This window comes from Pelodiscus sinensis, chromosome Z, assembly GCF_052426305.1.
Source record: "Pelodiscus sinensis isolate ZL-2025 chromosome Z, ASM5242630v1, whole genome shotgun sequence".
NCBI lineage: Eukaryota > Metazoa > Chordata > Testudines > Trionychidae > Pelodiscus > Pelodiscus sinensis.
In genome coordinates this window covers 9828133-9844853 of record NC_143085.1, presented here as the reverse complement: position 1 = coordinate 9844853, position 16721 = coordinate 9828133, and the positions used below count along the sequence as shown (strand labels likewise).

At 42.6% G+C, this 16721-nt stretch overlaps 1 protein-coding gene across 1 annotated transcript in view; it reads right to left on the bottom strand.

Moving 5' to 3' along the window:
• Window positions 1-16721, bottom strand: part of MED13L (mediator complex subunit 13L) — a 371515-nt gene that overhangs the window by 88026 nt on the left and 266768 nt on the right. Inside the window, exons 10-14 of the mRNA XM_075898187.2 lie at window positions 14578-15306; window positions 12998-13220; window positions 9794-9899; window positions 9228-9352; window positions 6426-6525 (exon numbers count right to left, since the gene is read on the bottom strand). Of these exons, the coding sequence (XP_075754302.2) occupies window positions 6426-6525; window positions 9228-9352; window positions 9794-9899; window positions 12998-13220; window positions 14578-15306 (1283 nt within the window). The remainder of the gene's footprint in view (window positions 1-6425; window positions 6526-9227; window positions 9353-9793; window positions 9900-12997; window positions 13221-14577; window positions 15307-16721) is intronic.

The window sequence follows — 16721 nt, the reverse complement described above, 5'->3', positions numbered from 1 at the left end:
TTGGGTGTGTGACGGGGCAGCCTCGCCCTGCACTCAAGCCCAGGGAAACCACCTGGTGCCGGGGGCGGAAAGAGCCCCACCCCCACAGCCCTACTGGGCATGCTCCGAGGGGAGCAGAGAGATAAAAGGCTGCTGGCCTGCTCAGAAAGGGCAGACTGCGACCCGAGCTGGAGCTAGCAACCACCGGCCAGAGAGGGAGTCGCCAAAAGAGCTGAGCGTGCTGCTGCCGGGCCTCAGCCGGGCTCGGCCCCAACGCCGGAGCCGCCGACCGACCCCCCGTGACCCAAGCACCGGACTGGACTCTGCCAACTCTGAGGCTGCCAGGGGAAGTACCACTACAGCCAGTCGACTGATGCCAACAGGTGGGACCGCGGCAGGCCGAAAGCCGGGGGTAGGAAGTGACCCAGGGCAGGGAGCTGTAGAAGCCTCTGAGGGCTCGGTGCGTTGCGGGGAGGAGCTCCCGCCGAGCCAGTGGTGGGAACCACCCGCCACTACTAGGGTCCTGGGTCGGGGCCCGGTGAAGAGGGAGGGCCCGGGCCCCCCTACCCCTGCTGCCCGAGACCCTGGCAAGTGGGGACTGGGGTAACAGGCACTGAACTGTGGACTAGGCCTCTGGGCCTGTAAACTGTGGACTAGGCCGGGAGGCCGTATTTCCCCTAGTACAGGGGCACTAAACTGTGGACTAGGTCGGGAGGCTGTATTTCCCCTAAAAAGGGGCATCACGCTTTGGGCCGAGGCCCCAGTTGGTTGGATGATGCCTCGGAGGGGGGTGGTAACCCCCGTCAAGGGGGGGGCCCCCCCGACAGGGTGACATAGGGCCATTCTGCTCAGGAAGGGAAAGCACAATTGCTGAGACCAGCAAGGGACTATGAAGATGATCCTTGCCCTATTCCCTCCATATTTTGATAATTGTTCTGCTGAGGAGGGGAATTTGAGGGAATACATAGAGTAGGTGATGATCCCACTTGAGGATGAGGACATCTCCCAGGGAGTCTTTTCCCATTCCTGTCCTGCAATGATACAGGGGGTACTTTTTGTTTGCCCTGGTGGTGAAGAGGTCTACCTGGAAATATCCCCATTCTGAAAGGACTGAATAATAGATCTCCCATTTGTGGTCCTGTGGTAAAGCTCTGCTTAGCGAATCAGTGATGGTGTTTAGGGCACCAGGGAAGTGGCATGCACTTACAGAGACAAAGTTGATTAGGCACCAGTTCCACAGGGCGATAGCTTCCATGCATAAGGCATGGTATCATGCCCCACCTTGTCTGTTTATATAAAACATGCAGGCATTGTTGTTGATATATATTCTGACATGTCTTCCGGAGATGTGAGGTAGTAAGTGTTGACATGTGAGCCATACAGCCTGAGCTCGAGGACATTAATATGTAGGGTCTTTGTTGGAGTCCATAGGCCCTAGATCATGGAATCTTTCACATGTTCACTCCAGCTTGTAAGGGAGGCATTCACTGAGATGACAACCATGGGTTCTGGGGTTTGGAAAGGTATGCCTTTACATAAGTTCTCTGGCCTCGTCCACCATAATATTCCACTATTTACTGTGTGGGGAATGAACAGGGTTTTGGTTAGAGGGTGTAGGTTTGGCTTATAGATTGATCTGAGCCATTCCTGAAGGCATGTCATGAAGAAAAGAGATGTGCTTCGGGACCACAGGATTGCAGGATGCCATATGGCCTAAAAGTTGGAGACAGTCATGGGCTGTGATGTGTGGCATTAATACAGCACTCGGACTAGCTTGCAAATCTTTAAGACTATGTCAGGAGGTAGGGAAGCTATGGCTGAAGTGGAGTTGAGCTATGCTCCGATGAACTGGATGGATTGGGTTGGTGTCAGTATTGATTTCTTCTCATTCAACAGTAGTCCCAAAGATTGGAAGCACTGTTGTATGAGTTAGGTGCAATGATGGGAGTCATCCTCTCTTCTTGCCCTGATAAGGCAGTCATTGAAGTAAGGGAATATAAAGATGTCCTGTTTTCTGAGTATCAGAGGGGTAGCTGTGTTAATCTGAATCTGCAAAAGCGATGAAGAGTCCTATGGCACCTTATAAACTAACAGATTTATTAGAGCTTAAGCTTTCATGGGCAAAGACCCACTTTCTTAGATACATATTTTCTGAGGTGGGCCATAACCACTGCCAGCAACTTGGAAAAAACCCTTGGTGCAGTGGAAAGTCCAAAGGCAGAACCGTGTATTGGTAACATTGCATACCATTGTTGGGGTTGGTGCATGACAGGCTCATCCAGCAGGGAAGGTAAATGTGTGTCTAAAGATTTATCCAGATGCAAGTCACGGGATTGTGATTCATTGGTTTCCTGTTGCTTTCTCTGCCATATGGGGGTTAGGGGTAGAGGAGAAAGTGCATGTTGAGTATGTTTCTTTTTTGACAGTCTCTTTTTGTAGTCATGAGCCCATAGGCTGCAATATTGCCACTGCACTGGGTAAGGCATGCATGATGGCATACACAGGTATGGAGCTTATGGGGAGCATGCTTGTGGTGACGGGTTGGCATGAGACAAAGGTTCCAATATCTCGGTGTCAGGTGATAATTGGGATGAGAATGACCCCTGTTCATCTTCGTCATCACTAGATAATAAAGTAGGCGATGAGATATGTTTTGGTATCACTGAGTAAGCTAACTTGCCTGTAGTGAGGAACAAAGAGTTAAAAGTCAATGATACTGCAAAGTCTCTCTGATATAGGTAACTGGGCATGGGAGTGGACAGGACCGTGGCTGTTGGTCGGTACTATACTCGGTACTGGATCTTGTGCTGTTGCTGCCATTGCCAGTGTGGTCGAGGTCGGTGTGGCACCTTGAGATGGTAGGATGGTGCCGATGGACTGCGCCGTCAGTTGTTGTGGTGCCATGTTGACTGTTCTCAGTACCTCAAGTTCAGGGGCTGCATTGGTAGGCTCCGTATTAGGTACCGAGACTTGTGAACCTCTGTACGTGCTCTATTCATGGCGTGTGTAGAAAAGGTCCAGTTGGCACTGGAAGTGCCCAGGGCATCGTACGTGCTGAGGCGCGACAGTTTCTCAACCTTGTGCATTAATTTTTTAGTTGTGTGCCACTTGATCCATCATGAGATAAAGACAAGGCACGGCTCTTTGGGGATTTTTACCCTTAGCGATTTTAGTCTTGGCAATCCCTATGTGTCTTTTTGAGCATAGCCATTTTCAAACGGAGGTCCCTATCTCCCTGTTTCGCTCAGTGCTGACAGTCCTGTTGGACTGTCCTATATTTTCCTAGGTATTTTACACCTTTAGTATGTCTATCGGAAATGGGCATTGCCTCATTGCTGGCTGAACAGCGCTTGTAGCCCGGTGACCCTGGCATCTCGCAGTAGACAGTAACCAGTGGGAGAGCAACTTGGAGTAAATAAACAGAGGTTTCCGTATTCTTTTGGAGGCTCCTCCGGTGGCACAGCGGATAAGGTATCTCCCCCTTTGGAACCACAGGTCAAGGGTTCAAGCTCCACCTTTCACCAACGTGGACCTGAACCCTTGGGACGTAGGACGGCAGCAGCGGGGGGCACAATGTAGGGAGGTTGCAGGGCTCCTCCAGTGGTGCAGTGGATAAGGTACCAGCCACAGGTCATGGATTCAAGCCCGGCCCTGGCAGCAGTTGCCCCAGGGGTTTAGCTGGCTCCCCCATTAGGAAAGCCAGATAAGGAACACCCTGAAGGTAGGAAGGTGGGGTGGGTTCTAGAGTGGCCTAGGGGCTAGGGCATTGTCCTGGGGACCCCAGGGTTGCGGGTTCAATCTCTGCTCACCTAGGAGCACCTGGAGAAAACATAAACAACTAGAGAGAAGAACCTTGATCATTAATTAAACTACTTATCTATTATGCTAATGAGGAACAGAGAGCACTACTGAGGTCCATCTTGAGCCAGGGAGGGCACATGGGCTTGGTTGTGCCAAGCAGCACCTGTGCTTCTCATATGCCACACATGTGCGGCTCCCACGCACTGCTATGAAGAATCTGATCTGTGGTGCTGGGATGTACCAACACCTCCTATGGAGCACCCCCAAGGACATCTCTCAAAGATGAAAGAAAAAATTTTTAAAGAAAAATATTAGGGATTTGACCATAATTACTGTTGTTAATTAAATAGATACTTTTTTGAATTTCATGACAAAAAAATCCTAAAGTCAAAAGTGGCTAAACTTCTGATGAGGTGTGTACTGCCCTGATTAACAACCCTATGTAAACCCAGTCTGGTTTATGTTGTCATACTGTCATGAAAACAGACCTCAGACCACTAATGATCTCTTGAAACATACCAAGTAGAAATTCTGCCTTAAGGCATCTAAAAAAATAACAAGCAAGTCCCAGAGGATACGGCAATATACACTTTGTACCACAGCCACTAACACAGGGGAAAAAATCACATAATTTATTTAGAGATAATTAAATCCCTAACACACCAAAATAATTCGTCCTATATTTTTCATTAATTTTAATAAGAAAAAATACTGAAATGTTTAATAAAATGAAAGATATTTTATAAACCCAAACAGAAATGGCTGTAAATATTATATTTTTCCCTGTTACCTTCTTTCCATTTCCTGCTATAGTGGACTTATTTTTCATAAAATTCGGAATATACTGGTTTTTTAAATTTTGAAGTAGCTTAGGTATCCTTTTGACATAATGCTGCAATCTGATGAATTCCTTATTAAAATAACGAGAACATATGAGAACACATTTTTGTATATCACCTTCCCCTACAAGAAACCCATTTACTGAACCAGTGTTTCTGACAGACAAAATAACTGATTTCATTTTCATGCCTTATTCTGTCCAGTAAAACACTACAAATCTCTAGTCCTACTTGATGCAATATCAGCTTCAAATCTGTACCCTGCAGCTATCGTACCTTTTGTGCAATCAAAGATGATGGTGATGTTTGATTTAACAATGCTACTAAGTAGCAAAATCTTTCCATAGGGTTGATTTGGATCAGCTGATCACTTTGCTTTTCAAATCATGGAGGATAAGAACTTTAGCACTGGGCGACCAGTGGCACTAGTGTGACATTTAGTCAGCATGGTATGCCATGCTGCATCAGGCATTTCAGTTCCTCACAGACGCTGTCATGCTTCACTAGCTAGTGTGACAGGGCGGCAGAGGGAGGATTAAGAGGTAAAAACAAAAGGGATACAGTGCATCCATTTAACCCATTCCATATTGCTTTGAATTGTCATTTTCTTATGTCTTTTAGTTCCACTTTGCAAAATTCTGCATTGTAGATTCACTAATAACATTCAAAATGTTTAATTAAAAAGAAAAACTTCAGCAATTAGCTGGCTAGCATTATTCATTTTCATATGTGCAAGGCTTGAGAAAGCTTTGCTATTTTAGAAACCTATGGATCTACTAAAGCTGTCAAAAACCACTTTTTGCATACTTCATACAGCTACATTTGAGTAAATCAGTACTGCTTTTATAGATCCATAAAATTCTGTCTCATTCCTGTGACACTGGTTTTTCCCCTCAATTTGTTCTCATAACCAGCTGAAGTTAATGAGAAGGCATTAAAGAATGATTTGCAATGGAATTTGATTTCTTTTAAAGTAGCTGCACAGTCAGTCATACATTTTTTTATCTTTTTAGACAAATAATTTGTAGTTCACAATCTGTATTGTTAGTGTCCCATTGCCTGCACACACACAAACAAAAGAATAATTCAAAAGGGATGCCATCTACATGAATGAAGCACAAAAACATTTTTAGCGCTCACAGCAGTGAAAACTATAATTTCCTATAGTTTGCTGCTATAATCCTTATGAAAAAACTACTGTGATTTAAAGCACATTGTGATTTTAATGTCCATATTATAAATTCAATATATCAAGTGCCAATAATTAATTCCACTGCTTTCACATCGAGATCTTAAGAAGCAGTATGAAAGGTATATTGGCCTCAGTGGGATAAACTTGTTCTGTCTACTGGTGAGCAGTCTATAGAAGAGCTCTGTATAAGCTCAAAAGCTTGTCTCTTTCACCAACAAGCACTGGTCCACTAAAAGGTATCACCTTGCCTCATATCCTGGGACCATAATTGAATAATATGGTAATAACGCAGCTACATAGAGTAGATATTAGATTGAATATACAGGGATGACTTCTAAATGAAGATAAATAACAATTTTCTTTGGCCCTTACAGCCAAAGGCTGAAATAGCAAATGAAAGACATCTCAGAGCAATTTTTGGAAATATTTAAAAATTTTGGTATGGGGCAATTCATTCCCCTTGTTTAATATTAGCCTGTGGTACCTACAGAAAATCTGAAGCATATTGGGTCTTAACCTAAACCATTATTATGAACATCTTATAGATAAAGGGGAGATGGTAGTTACAGGGAAACTTTAGCTGAAGAAAGATGTAATTACTCCTTGGTACATACTTGGTGGATAAGTTACTGCTGTTCTTCCATCCTTCCCTAGAGGGCGCTCTTCAGCTCCCACTGCAAGCATTTTTGATGACCGAAGTGCTGCTGATACAACCTAAAACCAGGATATTTACATCATATATTAAAAATAAGAATAAAAAATGAATTACTTATTATAAACATTCAGAAAACCATCTAGTCTTAATCTATATCTATATATTAGCATATGTCTGCCGTCTGTGAGTCAATTTGCTCTAGAAGTCTTATGGTCTTACGTTCTTATGTAAGTCCTCCTAAGAGGCAGGACCACCAAATTTAGAACGCAGCTTCCTCGTCTCCTAATTTAAAGTCAGCAGAACTGGAAGCCCTGAGAAAAGGACTGTTTTTATAACATGCAAAGGGAGGGGCTGCTGTTTGAAGGTATGAGCTATGAGAGTGGCCAATGGGAGCAGGCGCCCACAGGTGAGAGCTATCCTGCAGTGTCCACTGGAGGCAGCTGTACCATCAAGGGAGTGGCCAGCAGGGCTGGGGCTCTGCCATTTCTCCTGCCAGTCCGTCTTGCCTGCCAGTCCACCAGGTAAGTAGCCCAAATCCTTTCCCCCCTCAGGCCCTTGGCCGCAGTGCTGGAGGGAGGAAAGAAAAAAAATCCTGGCGGCTGGAGTGAGATCTTGGGGGGGAGAAAATGCCCCTGGGGACCAGGAAGGGGATTGCAGATAGAGAAAAGACCTCTAGCAGCTGGAGGGAGGTTGAGCAAGGGGGAAGAAAAGGCCTGTGCCGGATGGCACCCCTCACACTAAGCCCCTCATCATTCTTGCATTTCAGCTTTCTGAACCCCGTCATCACATCCCCAAGGCCCTGCTCTGACTCCTTTATCACCCACACGCTAGCCTCCTTGCCCGAAGGACTGGGGCAATGCGGAGGGAGTATGTCTGCTAGTAAGACCTTAATTAAGGTTTTTTATTGTCTTTTTCAACTGCCTACTTATTTTTTCTGCAATTTGACTTTATTTAACTCTTTCTTTCAACTTTAGTAGATAGCACTAAGTACCTTTAACGGATACTAAATATACAATTGTCACTCAACTTGAAATTAGCAAAGCTATTCTATTTGTATCCATATTTGGATTACTATAAAGGAAAATATCAACAAAGCACTGGGAAGGCAGTCCTCTAGTTAACTTGTGGCTGCCTTTGTTGCAGAATAGCACAGAACACTATGCATTCAACAGTGACAACTATATAACATTGCCCAAAATATGGTAATATTAAGGCAGGTAAATTGTTACATCTACATCACCCAACAGCTTAACTTTAAGGAAGATGGCATAAACTCTGATTTGTGTTTAACAGCATAACTTTCTATAACTGATTTGCTTATCAGCTATTCTGATATATAAAGGGTGTTGAACCAATGTAATCTATAACACAAGCGCAAAATAAATGCAATTCAGCACTCATTAAAATTAACCTCATGTAGCAAACTCCTGTAGAAACGTAGCAGAGACCAACCAAAATAAACAAAAAGGACTCATTCTGTAGCTTTTCATATCCAACTAGGCTGGAAACAAAGCTTTAAATATTTGAGGAAGCAGATGCTTTAATTTCAAAAGTTAGCAGCAGTCTTCAAAAGCTCTGCAATTTTATCTTTGCATAGCACATAGTTGCATCTCTATAAGCAATGCTTCTGGAAATGCCAATGTAGCTTGCCAGAAAAGGCATGCCAACAGCCAGGGAAGAGAAATAATTTTTATATGCATCCTCAAATATGTTGTTCATGTGTGAAGTAAAAAGATGACATGAGAAAAGGAGATGGTAAATAATTCTGAATGTCTTTTCAAATAGCACAAAAGAGAGAATGTGCCTTTCAAATTACCTAATTTACCTCTAGTCACTTCAGGGTCAGCTTATGTTTCATTATAACCGGATTTGATTAAAGCAGTAATGGGTGCTCATTCTAAATTCTGCCTTTTTTGAAATCTCAACTTTCCCTTTTCTTTCACCTATTATAAGAATATAATGTGCATGGTGGACTTACTCTTCTTATAACCACTTGTATACAAAGAATGGGAAAATCTTGTTTTAAGGAACTATGGAAATATCCTCTGCTGGTATCTAAAAGGAAACCCAGATATCTCTCTTCAAACTCACAAATACAAACCTTTAATGCAAGACTAAAGAGTCTCCTAAACTAGATAAAAAAAATTAAGTCCAACTACAGTATTTTACTTGAGATCATTTTTTGTTTTGTAATCTGTCTCTGTAAAGATTGTGACAGATTGCAGAAAGTATCTTCTCAAGCAAAATACTAAATTTGTGCTACAGCAGAATTTCCGAGCATTATAGAGACAGCCCATTACGCCACTGTGAGCAGCCACAAATCATGACACATATTGGTGAGGAATACAAAACAACTCAATTTCTTGGAAGTCTTGACACCTTCGACATCACTGATAATACTGCTGTGGGTTGGCTTGACCAAATGGTATATGGAAAAACAGAATACCATGACTGCAAGCAGCCTTTTCCCCCAACAACACATGGACCTCATCTGTGATTCTTTCACTTTGACAAAATTTGCTGTACCTGTGTGATCCTCCCACATGTCCCTGAATTTCATGCCTTGTTTCCCCTTCCCAGTGGAGATCTTTAAACAGCTTTTCCAGTTGCTCTCACATCTACCTGTTACTAAATGTAGATCTGTCTATCAGTCTTCTCTCTCACACCCCTATGTAATGATGGCTCCCTCCCTGGCTTCTAACACTCCTTAGTTGCTGGAGTCATGTAAAAAAGCTATTCAGTGCAATTTGCACAGACTTACGCCAAGTTCATCTTCATCAGAATTATCGAAGATATTATCTAAATCATGAAGTGATGGAGCCAGATCTGTCACCTGTGTGAGGCTGCTAGAGCCAAGTCGGCCTGCAGCACAATCCTGCTGAGTATCTATGGAAAACAGTGGAAACAAAGTCTTAAGAAATAAAACACAAGCCCACTCTCTTTGTTATCACTCATCATTTCAAGAATGGGCAAAAATCACTACAAACCAGTTCTCACATTTCAAAATTTACTCTAGAAATAGCTTTCTAGTGTTTCAATTCAAATTTGAGATGAAAAATTGAGATCAACTATAAAATAATAAAATTAGATGCTAATTAATTTTACTAAACGCCAAAATGCTTGCTGTTATTGTAAAATAAACAGATACAAATACTAAATATGAAATTATATTAATTCTTTAGTCGGTTTTTATTCTTTTGTTTGTCTCATAATAGATAATTAAGTAGGTTTTCATGTTATATGAACACTTTCAGAATATAATTTTGCTTTGTCAAGTAAAAAGATGCTTTTCTTTTTATCACACTGATCATACAAGTTTGAACTCACCAGCTTTTGGAGCAGAACTGAAAATAGACATGGCATCTTTCCCATCAGGCACTGGTGTGGAATGACTTGCTGTGGGGATCTCCTTTGTACCTAATCCATCTTCTGACTGCACATAAAGAATTTAGTCACATAGAAAATGTTATCATTTAAATGCAAAAAGAGTGTGGAATACACAGGCGAAAGTAAAAATTAGAAAGAATGGATGAAATGTGAGACTTCCAAGTCCACTGTTGCTTTCAATTTTAAAATCAGCCCAGCAGCAGCAAACGTCCCAAAAAACCTTACTCATATCTAATACAAACTAGTTAGAATGCTCAGATTAGGGATGTTAACCAATCAGATTAACAAATTACCATTTAATTGTTTTTCGTACATTAATTCAAAATCTTACTCCTCACAATAAACTTCAAAAATGTCAATATGATGTTATTAGTTTTTACTTTTTGCAAAACTTATTTTGTTCAGTTTGGCGGAGAGAAGTTCTCTGAAATTTAAACCTGTGCTCCTGAAGAAGCAGGACCGTGTCAGGTTAGTTTCTCACAGACATCCTGTACAAAGACTTCTGAGGTCTTTGTCCATAACTGGACTTGTTTATATACTTTTAATGTACACTGTATCTAATATATACTTTTAACTACACTAAAATGCCATTGGTAGGGTTACAATTAAATGTACTAGGGTAAATCCTCTGAAAACTTCCATACAATTCTTGACTTTAATTATGAGGCAAAAGGAACTTGTTTTTGATGATCCTAGTGCCAATGGTCAAATCACAAACCCATTTTGCATAATTTGATATGGGGGTCCAAGAACTGGAACAGCAGGCATGCTACAAGCCATGGCTGATGTGCATGAGAAGTTTAAAAAAAAAAAAAAAAAAGCTTGCCCCCAATTGTTTTTTTATTTTTTATATTACTTATCCTTACTATATCAGGTCTTCATCTTGATGAGCACAAAAAAAAGCTCTTTAAAGGGAGAAAAAAAAAGTGTGGATATTCATCATTTATTTTACATATAAAGAATAACATTAAATGACATTCCTTCATCTACAAAGATATTCCAATCTACATATTTATTTGAGTAGCCAAAATAGATAAGCAGACAGCCTAATTTGTTGAGAACATAAAACTCTACAGGGGAGGAATTACCTAAAAAAACCCACATTATAAAAGTGAACTGCCAGACAACGAAATAGCACCAGAGCAGTGGTTCCCAACCTTTTTTATACTGAGGACAGGCAAACTCATTCAAAACCTGTTAGCAGACTGATACAAATATTTACATATTCCTTGTGGTAATTAATTTATTTGCATATTTGCATGCTCACTATGGTGATTGCAAAAGGTCACGTTATTTTAAATTGCAGCTGTACGCACACAATACATGTCATTGCAACCAAGATTGTGGCTGTAAGTCACTGCAACAGATGACAGAAATGTGGATAAAACAGCTGTATAAAGTTTCTATGTCTGAAGCAGAAATGATGGGCATGATTAGCCTCCCAGGTCTTTGTAACTCAAGATTATCTCCAATGAATATAGAGTGATGAGTGAAATCAGAGAGGAAGATTAGGGTTCAGGATAGCTGTGTTTTGTTTCGAGAGGCTCAAAGGGCCATTCTTTTAATTTATGGTGCCCTGTTCAATTACTGAGGCCACCTGCTGCCCCTCACCTCCCATGTGGCTTTTGCATTGTCTCAGGGCTTCCCCTCACCCATGCAGCTCCTTCTGGGGCTGGGGCAGCTGCTGCATGTGCAGCACTTGGTCCCATCAGCTGGGGCAGCCGCTGTATGCATGGTACTTGGCCCCACCGGCTGGGATGTGTAGTGATCACTGGAGCTGGAACTGGAGCCATGGTGAGGTTGCTCCAGGAAGGAAAGCCTCAGCGTGGTCCCGGTTCCAGGCACAGCACACGCACCACCCAGCCACCCCACTCACTCCGTTGCTTCCTGTGGAAGAGAATTCCCTGAGAATTCCCTGGGGGTGTGACTAAATAAATGCTGGGGACATGGCCTGGCAATGTGCAGCAGCCTGTCAGACAAGGATTTGCGGCCCACTGTGCTAGAAGGAGGAAAGGTACACTGGGAAGGAGAAATGACCTGAAGGTGCAAAACCAGATGGCCCAGAATGGTGATCAAATGAATCTCTTATGTGGAAGGAAAGCTGCGAGGAGATGTCAAAATCAACAAAAAACTGATGTTACAAAGCCATTTAGTGGAAGACTGAATGATTCATACCCAAAGCAAGAAAGACAAATTCAGGCTAGAGAAACGTGAACTGCAGTAAGCTGAATAGATGAATTGTTGCACAAGACAGTCTAAAAAAATTGCAGCCAATTCCTTCTTCTCTATATTTTGGAACTACATGTTACACCTCCACAATCCGGGACTCTCTTGTCCGGCAACATCCGGGTCTGGCACTGATGTTGCTGGTCAAAGAGTCCTGGCAGCTATAAATGGGGCCTGCTAGGAGTCCAGCAGCAGGAGAGCTGGCGAGTCAGCTGCAGTGGGGCCAGTGGAAGAGGGGTTAGTGGTAGCTGGGAAGCTGACAACCAAGGAGGTGGAGGAGGGAAGGGGGAGGATGGCACCTAGGAAACCCTGGGCCGTATTGGCTGCAGAAGGACTGGTGGCAGCTTGGAAGCCCCCAGCCAGATCAGCTGCAGTTGAGCCCCAGCTGGGTCAGCAGCTGGGGGGGAGGGGTTTGGGAAGGTGCAACCACAGGGTATGGGGAGAGGCAGCAGCCCTGACCCAGACAGGGCAGAGCCCACAGCAGGGCTGACATCCAGCAGTGGGGATTTGGCCTCCCCTGGTGTGGCAAACTCTAGTTTGGGACCACTCTGATCCCAAGGGTGCCGGACCAGGAAGGTCCAAACTATTCAGATATATAACATAATGAAGGCTTTTATTCCTTAGTTTGACTCAGGGTTCTACTGATGTCAAAATAAAAGTAGGCAAGCAGGAAACATTTTCATAGTTTAAATGGGATCTCAGGGATTAAACTAGTCACTACTAACTCGGACATGCTATAATGAGACTATATTTTTCTCTGTGAATAGGCAGGTATGAACTCAATTTGTGCTCAAAGATATATCCTGCTAGTGACCTCTTTGGAATAGGGATTGTGTCTTCTTATGTTTGTACAGCACAGAGGGTGCAATTATAATATCATTAATGCAACAACAACATGTCCCTGGTCTGATATGGTACCTTATTCTTTTTCAGAGGCTCTTTCTCGGTCCCCAGTTTGCATTTTTTATTGCCAGTGAAGCTGTATTTTATGTCACCATCTTCAAAAGTGTAAGGATCACTAACATCTCCCAAGCCTTCTCCAGACTGCTGTATTAGAGGCAAGGGGTCAAGATAGTTCAATGTCTGTACTGATTTGTTATCTTCCAAAATTTTAAACCGCTTGTTGGGTTGTGCTAAGAGCCTGGGGGAGGGGAAAAAAGCAATTATGAAAAACAAATACTCCACAGAAGGCAAAAATAACAGCATAGAAGATTTATAGATTTTCTCACATAAGAACAGTTAGTACTACTCTTTTCTCTGATTGAAGTACATTTTTTTTGTCCACTGAAGCATGCATTTTTTTCTGCTAATATTAAACAGCTGTTCATTGTACTGTCAACTTCAATGTTGGGAGAATGAAAGAGAATGAATCTTGTAGGTAAAAAATAGATACATCAAAATTCCCTGAAGCACCCGTAACAATTCAGTCCATCATATCATTTGCAGTAATGATTACTAATATTAAATTTGGAATAACTTAAAAACTTCTTTCTAATGATATTTTATATAAACTGAACGCTTGAATTATCATTATGGGCTGCCACTGACCATCCACAGTGTAAGCCAGGGGATGCAGCGCAGATCGGGACACCATTTCTACGGCCAATCGGAGCTGTGATAGCCCATACCTGCAGAAGTACAGGTAAACAAAGCATCTCGTGGCCAGACAGTGCCTTGCCCTTAAAAAACTGTGAACCAGAGTTTGAAAACTCCTGGTTTCAGCCAAAATGTGTGGATTTTTAAATTTTAAATTTGTGGAAATTCCATTTAGACTCTGAAGTAGGTGAGCTAGGTGAGAATATACTTTTCCAGTTTAAAGCAATTATTTTTGTTGAAGACAAAACTATATATGCATCACATATTCTTTACTGAGAAAGTCTACAGTATATGGAACAGTGAGGTTTTATAACTTACAGAGCTAGACAAGCCACAATTATCCCAGTGTCTCAAACAAGGGTTTTCTTTCTTGTTCTTGGTTAACCCCATTGATAATGCACCTTTAAGGTTGCAAGCTTGAACAGTGACAATAAAAGTCCTTGCTAAACACAAGAGGTAAGAGATGATGTTAAGTCTGCAACAGTTGCAGTAAGGAAGGTTTTGAAATCTATTATGTCTCTTACATTGGCCAACACAATAAATACAAATGACAAAGACAAAGCATACTAAAATTCCATATTACAATCTATATTTCTAACACTACTTCCATCTGAAGGAGTCATTGATACTACATACTGGTTTCTTACATTTGTTGTGCAACTTTAATAAACATTACAAATAAGTCTGACATTTTAAATGACAATTCCTATTTATACGTATTTTCTTACCATATAACATCTTTGCCACATTTTTAGTCTCTGGACTAAATTTCTGCTGTTATTTACAACAATGCAATCCCAAAAGCTTTCATACTTAATGGATCTGCCTGGCTGCAACTGATTGTAATTTGGCCTTCTGAATGTATTTTGATAAACACAGTGGTCATTCAATATTGTATTTACCTTTTCAGTGCAGTGTTGTCTGAGTTTACCTCCACCTTGGTATCATATCTCTCACATAGAAGCTCTGGTGGTTTGAACTCTGGATCATCACTTGATGGAAGAACATAGCTCTGCCACTTATCTGATGACTCGCTGTTTTGAATGATGCCATAATAAAAAGCTGTCTCACTGACCTCTGCCATCAGAGACAACCTTTGTCCAACAAGAACTGTCCTATCATCTAGACTGGGCAATGGCTGGAGATCTAACCCATTACTATAGAGTGCTGGGTTCACAGCAACTGTTGATGGATCCAAATTTTCTGCTTCCTGACCTCTTGGTTGGGGGCTAAGTGTAGGAGGCAGAGGAGAGGTGGGGGAATGAGGTGAATCCATGGGATTCAAATTAATTTGTTTGTTTGGGTTTCTAGAGGGTATGGATAGCTGCTTCTCATATTTTCTGGAGTAGGAGACTTCTAAAGAGCGTTCCATCCCTGTCAACCCCAGCTTCTGCCCCGATGTGTCCTGTTCCAAGCGTAGCTCTTCGGTGACAGAGGGCCGATGGTGAAATGGCATCATAGGCCTTTTTTGCAGTTTCTCTCCTTTTTCCTGTCTTTCTGTAGTTTTGTGCTTAGAAGAGGCAGGTGGTGGCAAGGAAGAAGAGGATGATGATCCCACACTGAATCCTGGCTGTGATATCATTGGGGGACGGCTGGGACCTATAGCACAGCGCTGTTTGAAAAGCTTGTGCCTGAAACAGGAATTAGAAACACCTGGATTACATGATCTGATGGTCAGAGCAAAAGCAGAGCCAAGAAATCATAATCTATTCCTGCCTCTGGCAAACTGAAAGCCATCTTAGAAAAGTTGCTTAGCTTGTCTGTGCTTCAATTCCATGTCTGCAAAATGGGAATAACGACACCTAACTCACAAATACAATACTCTAGGGCTTTCCAGAAAAGGGATGCAGATTAGACAAGTCGGAATTGCAAATGAAGCAGGGGATTTAAATATCCCCCGCTTCATTTGTATAAACATGGCTGCTGCTTTTTTCTGGCTCGGGGCGTTGCCGGAGAAAAGCGCCAGTCTAGACGGGATCTTTCGGAAAATAAAGCCTTTTCTGAAAGATCCCTTATTCCTGATTTTAAGAGGAATACAGGATCTTTCGGAAAAGGCTTTATTTTCCGAAAGATCCCGTCTAGATTGGCGCTTTTCTCCAGCAAAGCCCCGAGCCGGAAAAAAGCGGCAGCCATGTTTATACAAATGAAGCGGGGGATATTTAAATCCCCCGCTTCATTTGCAATTCCGACTTGTCTAATCTGCATCCCTTTTCCAGAAAAGGGGTGCAGTGTAGACACAGCGGAGGAGAATTACTAATCTTTGTTTAAAATTCTCAGGTGGTAGATAATATAGAAATACCAAATATTATTTCTACTAATGAAGAGCTGTTTTTTATCACAGGAATACTGAAGAAGTGCAGGTCAGATCTCCCTGGACTGGAACCTTCGGGACCTGAGTGGTCCCAAATAATGGAGTTTTCCGGACTAGGGAAGGTCAAGGCTCCCTACCCAGCTGTAGGCTCTGCTCCTGTTTGGGGCTGCACTCCCTATAGGGATATAAGTGACTAGCCCATTAGCTGACTACCCGATAAGAGGCAGCAAGGGGGAGGGGAGTTGGTGCTGGAGGGAATTCGGGAGGCAGGGGAGGCAGAGCGAAGCGGGGGGGACCAAGTGCGAGTCAGGAATCAGGTGTTCCAGCTCATGCCTGGTCCCAGATACTGCTCCTCTGCTTTTGAAATGTATTGAGAGCCATCAGGTCCCAGCTCATGGCCGGTCCCAGACGCTTCGCTGAGATGTATCACTTACGAGTGATTCCCTGCTTGCACCCAGTCCCTCTGGCTGTGCCTCTGCCTTTTAAATGTTTTAAGAGCCTGGCAGCTCTTAGTACATTTCAAAAGCAAAAGCACAGCGTCCAGGACTGGGTGTGAGACAGGACGGCTGATTCCTGGCTTGCGCTTGGTCCCCTTGGCTGCGCCTCTGCCTTTTAAATGTATTAAGAGCCTAGAAACTCTTACTAAATTTAGAAGGCAGAGCTATAGTCAATTCCTCTCTTATTGACCAATTGAGTAGTCAATGGAAATTCCTTCAACTACTCGATTAGCTGATT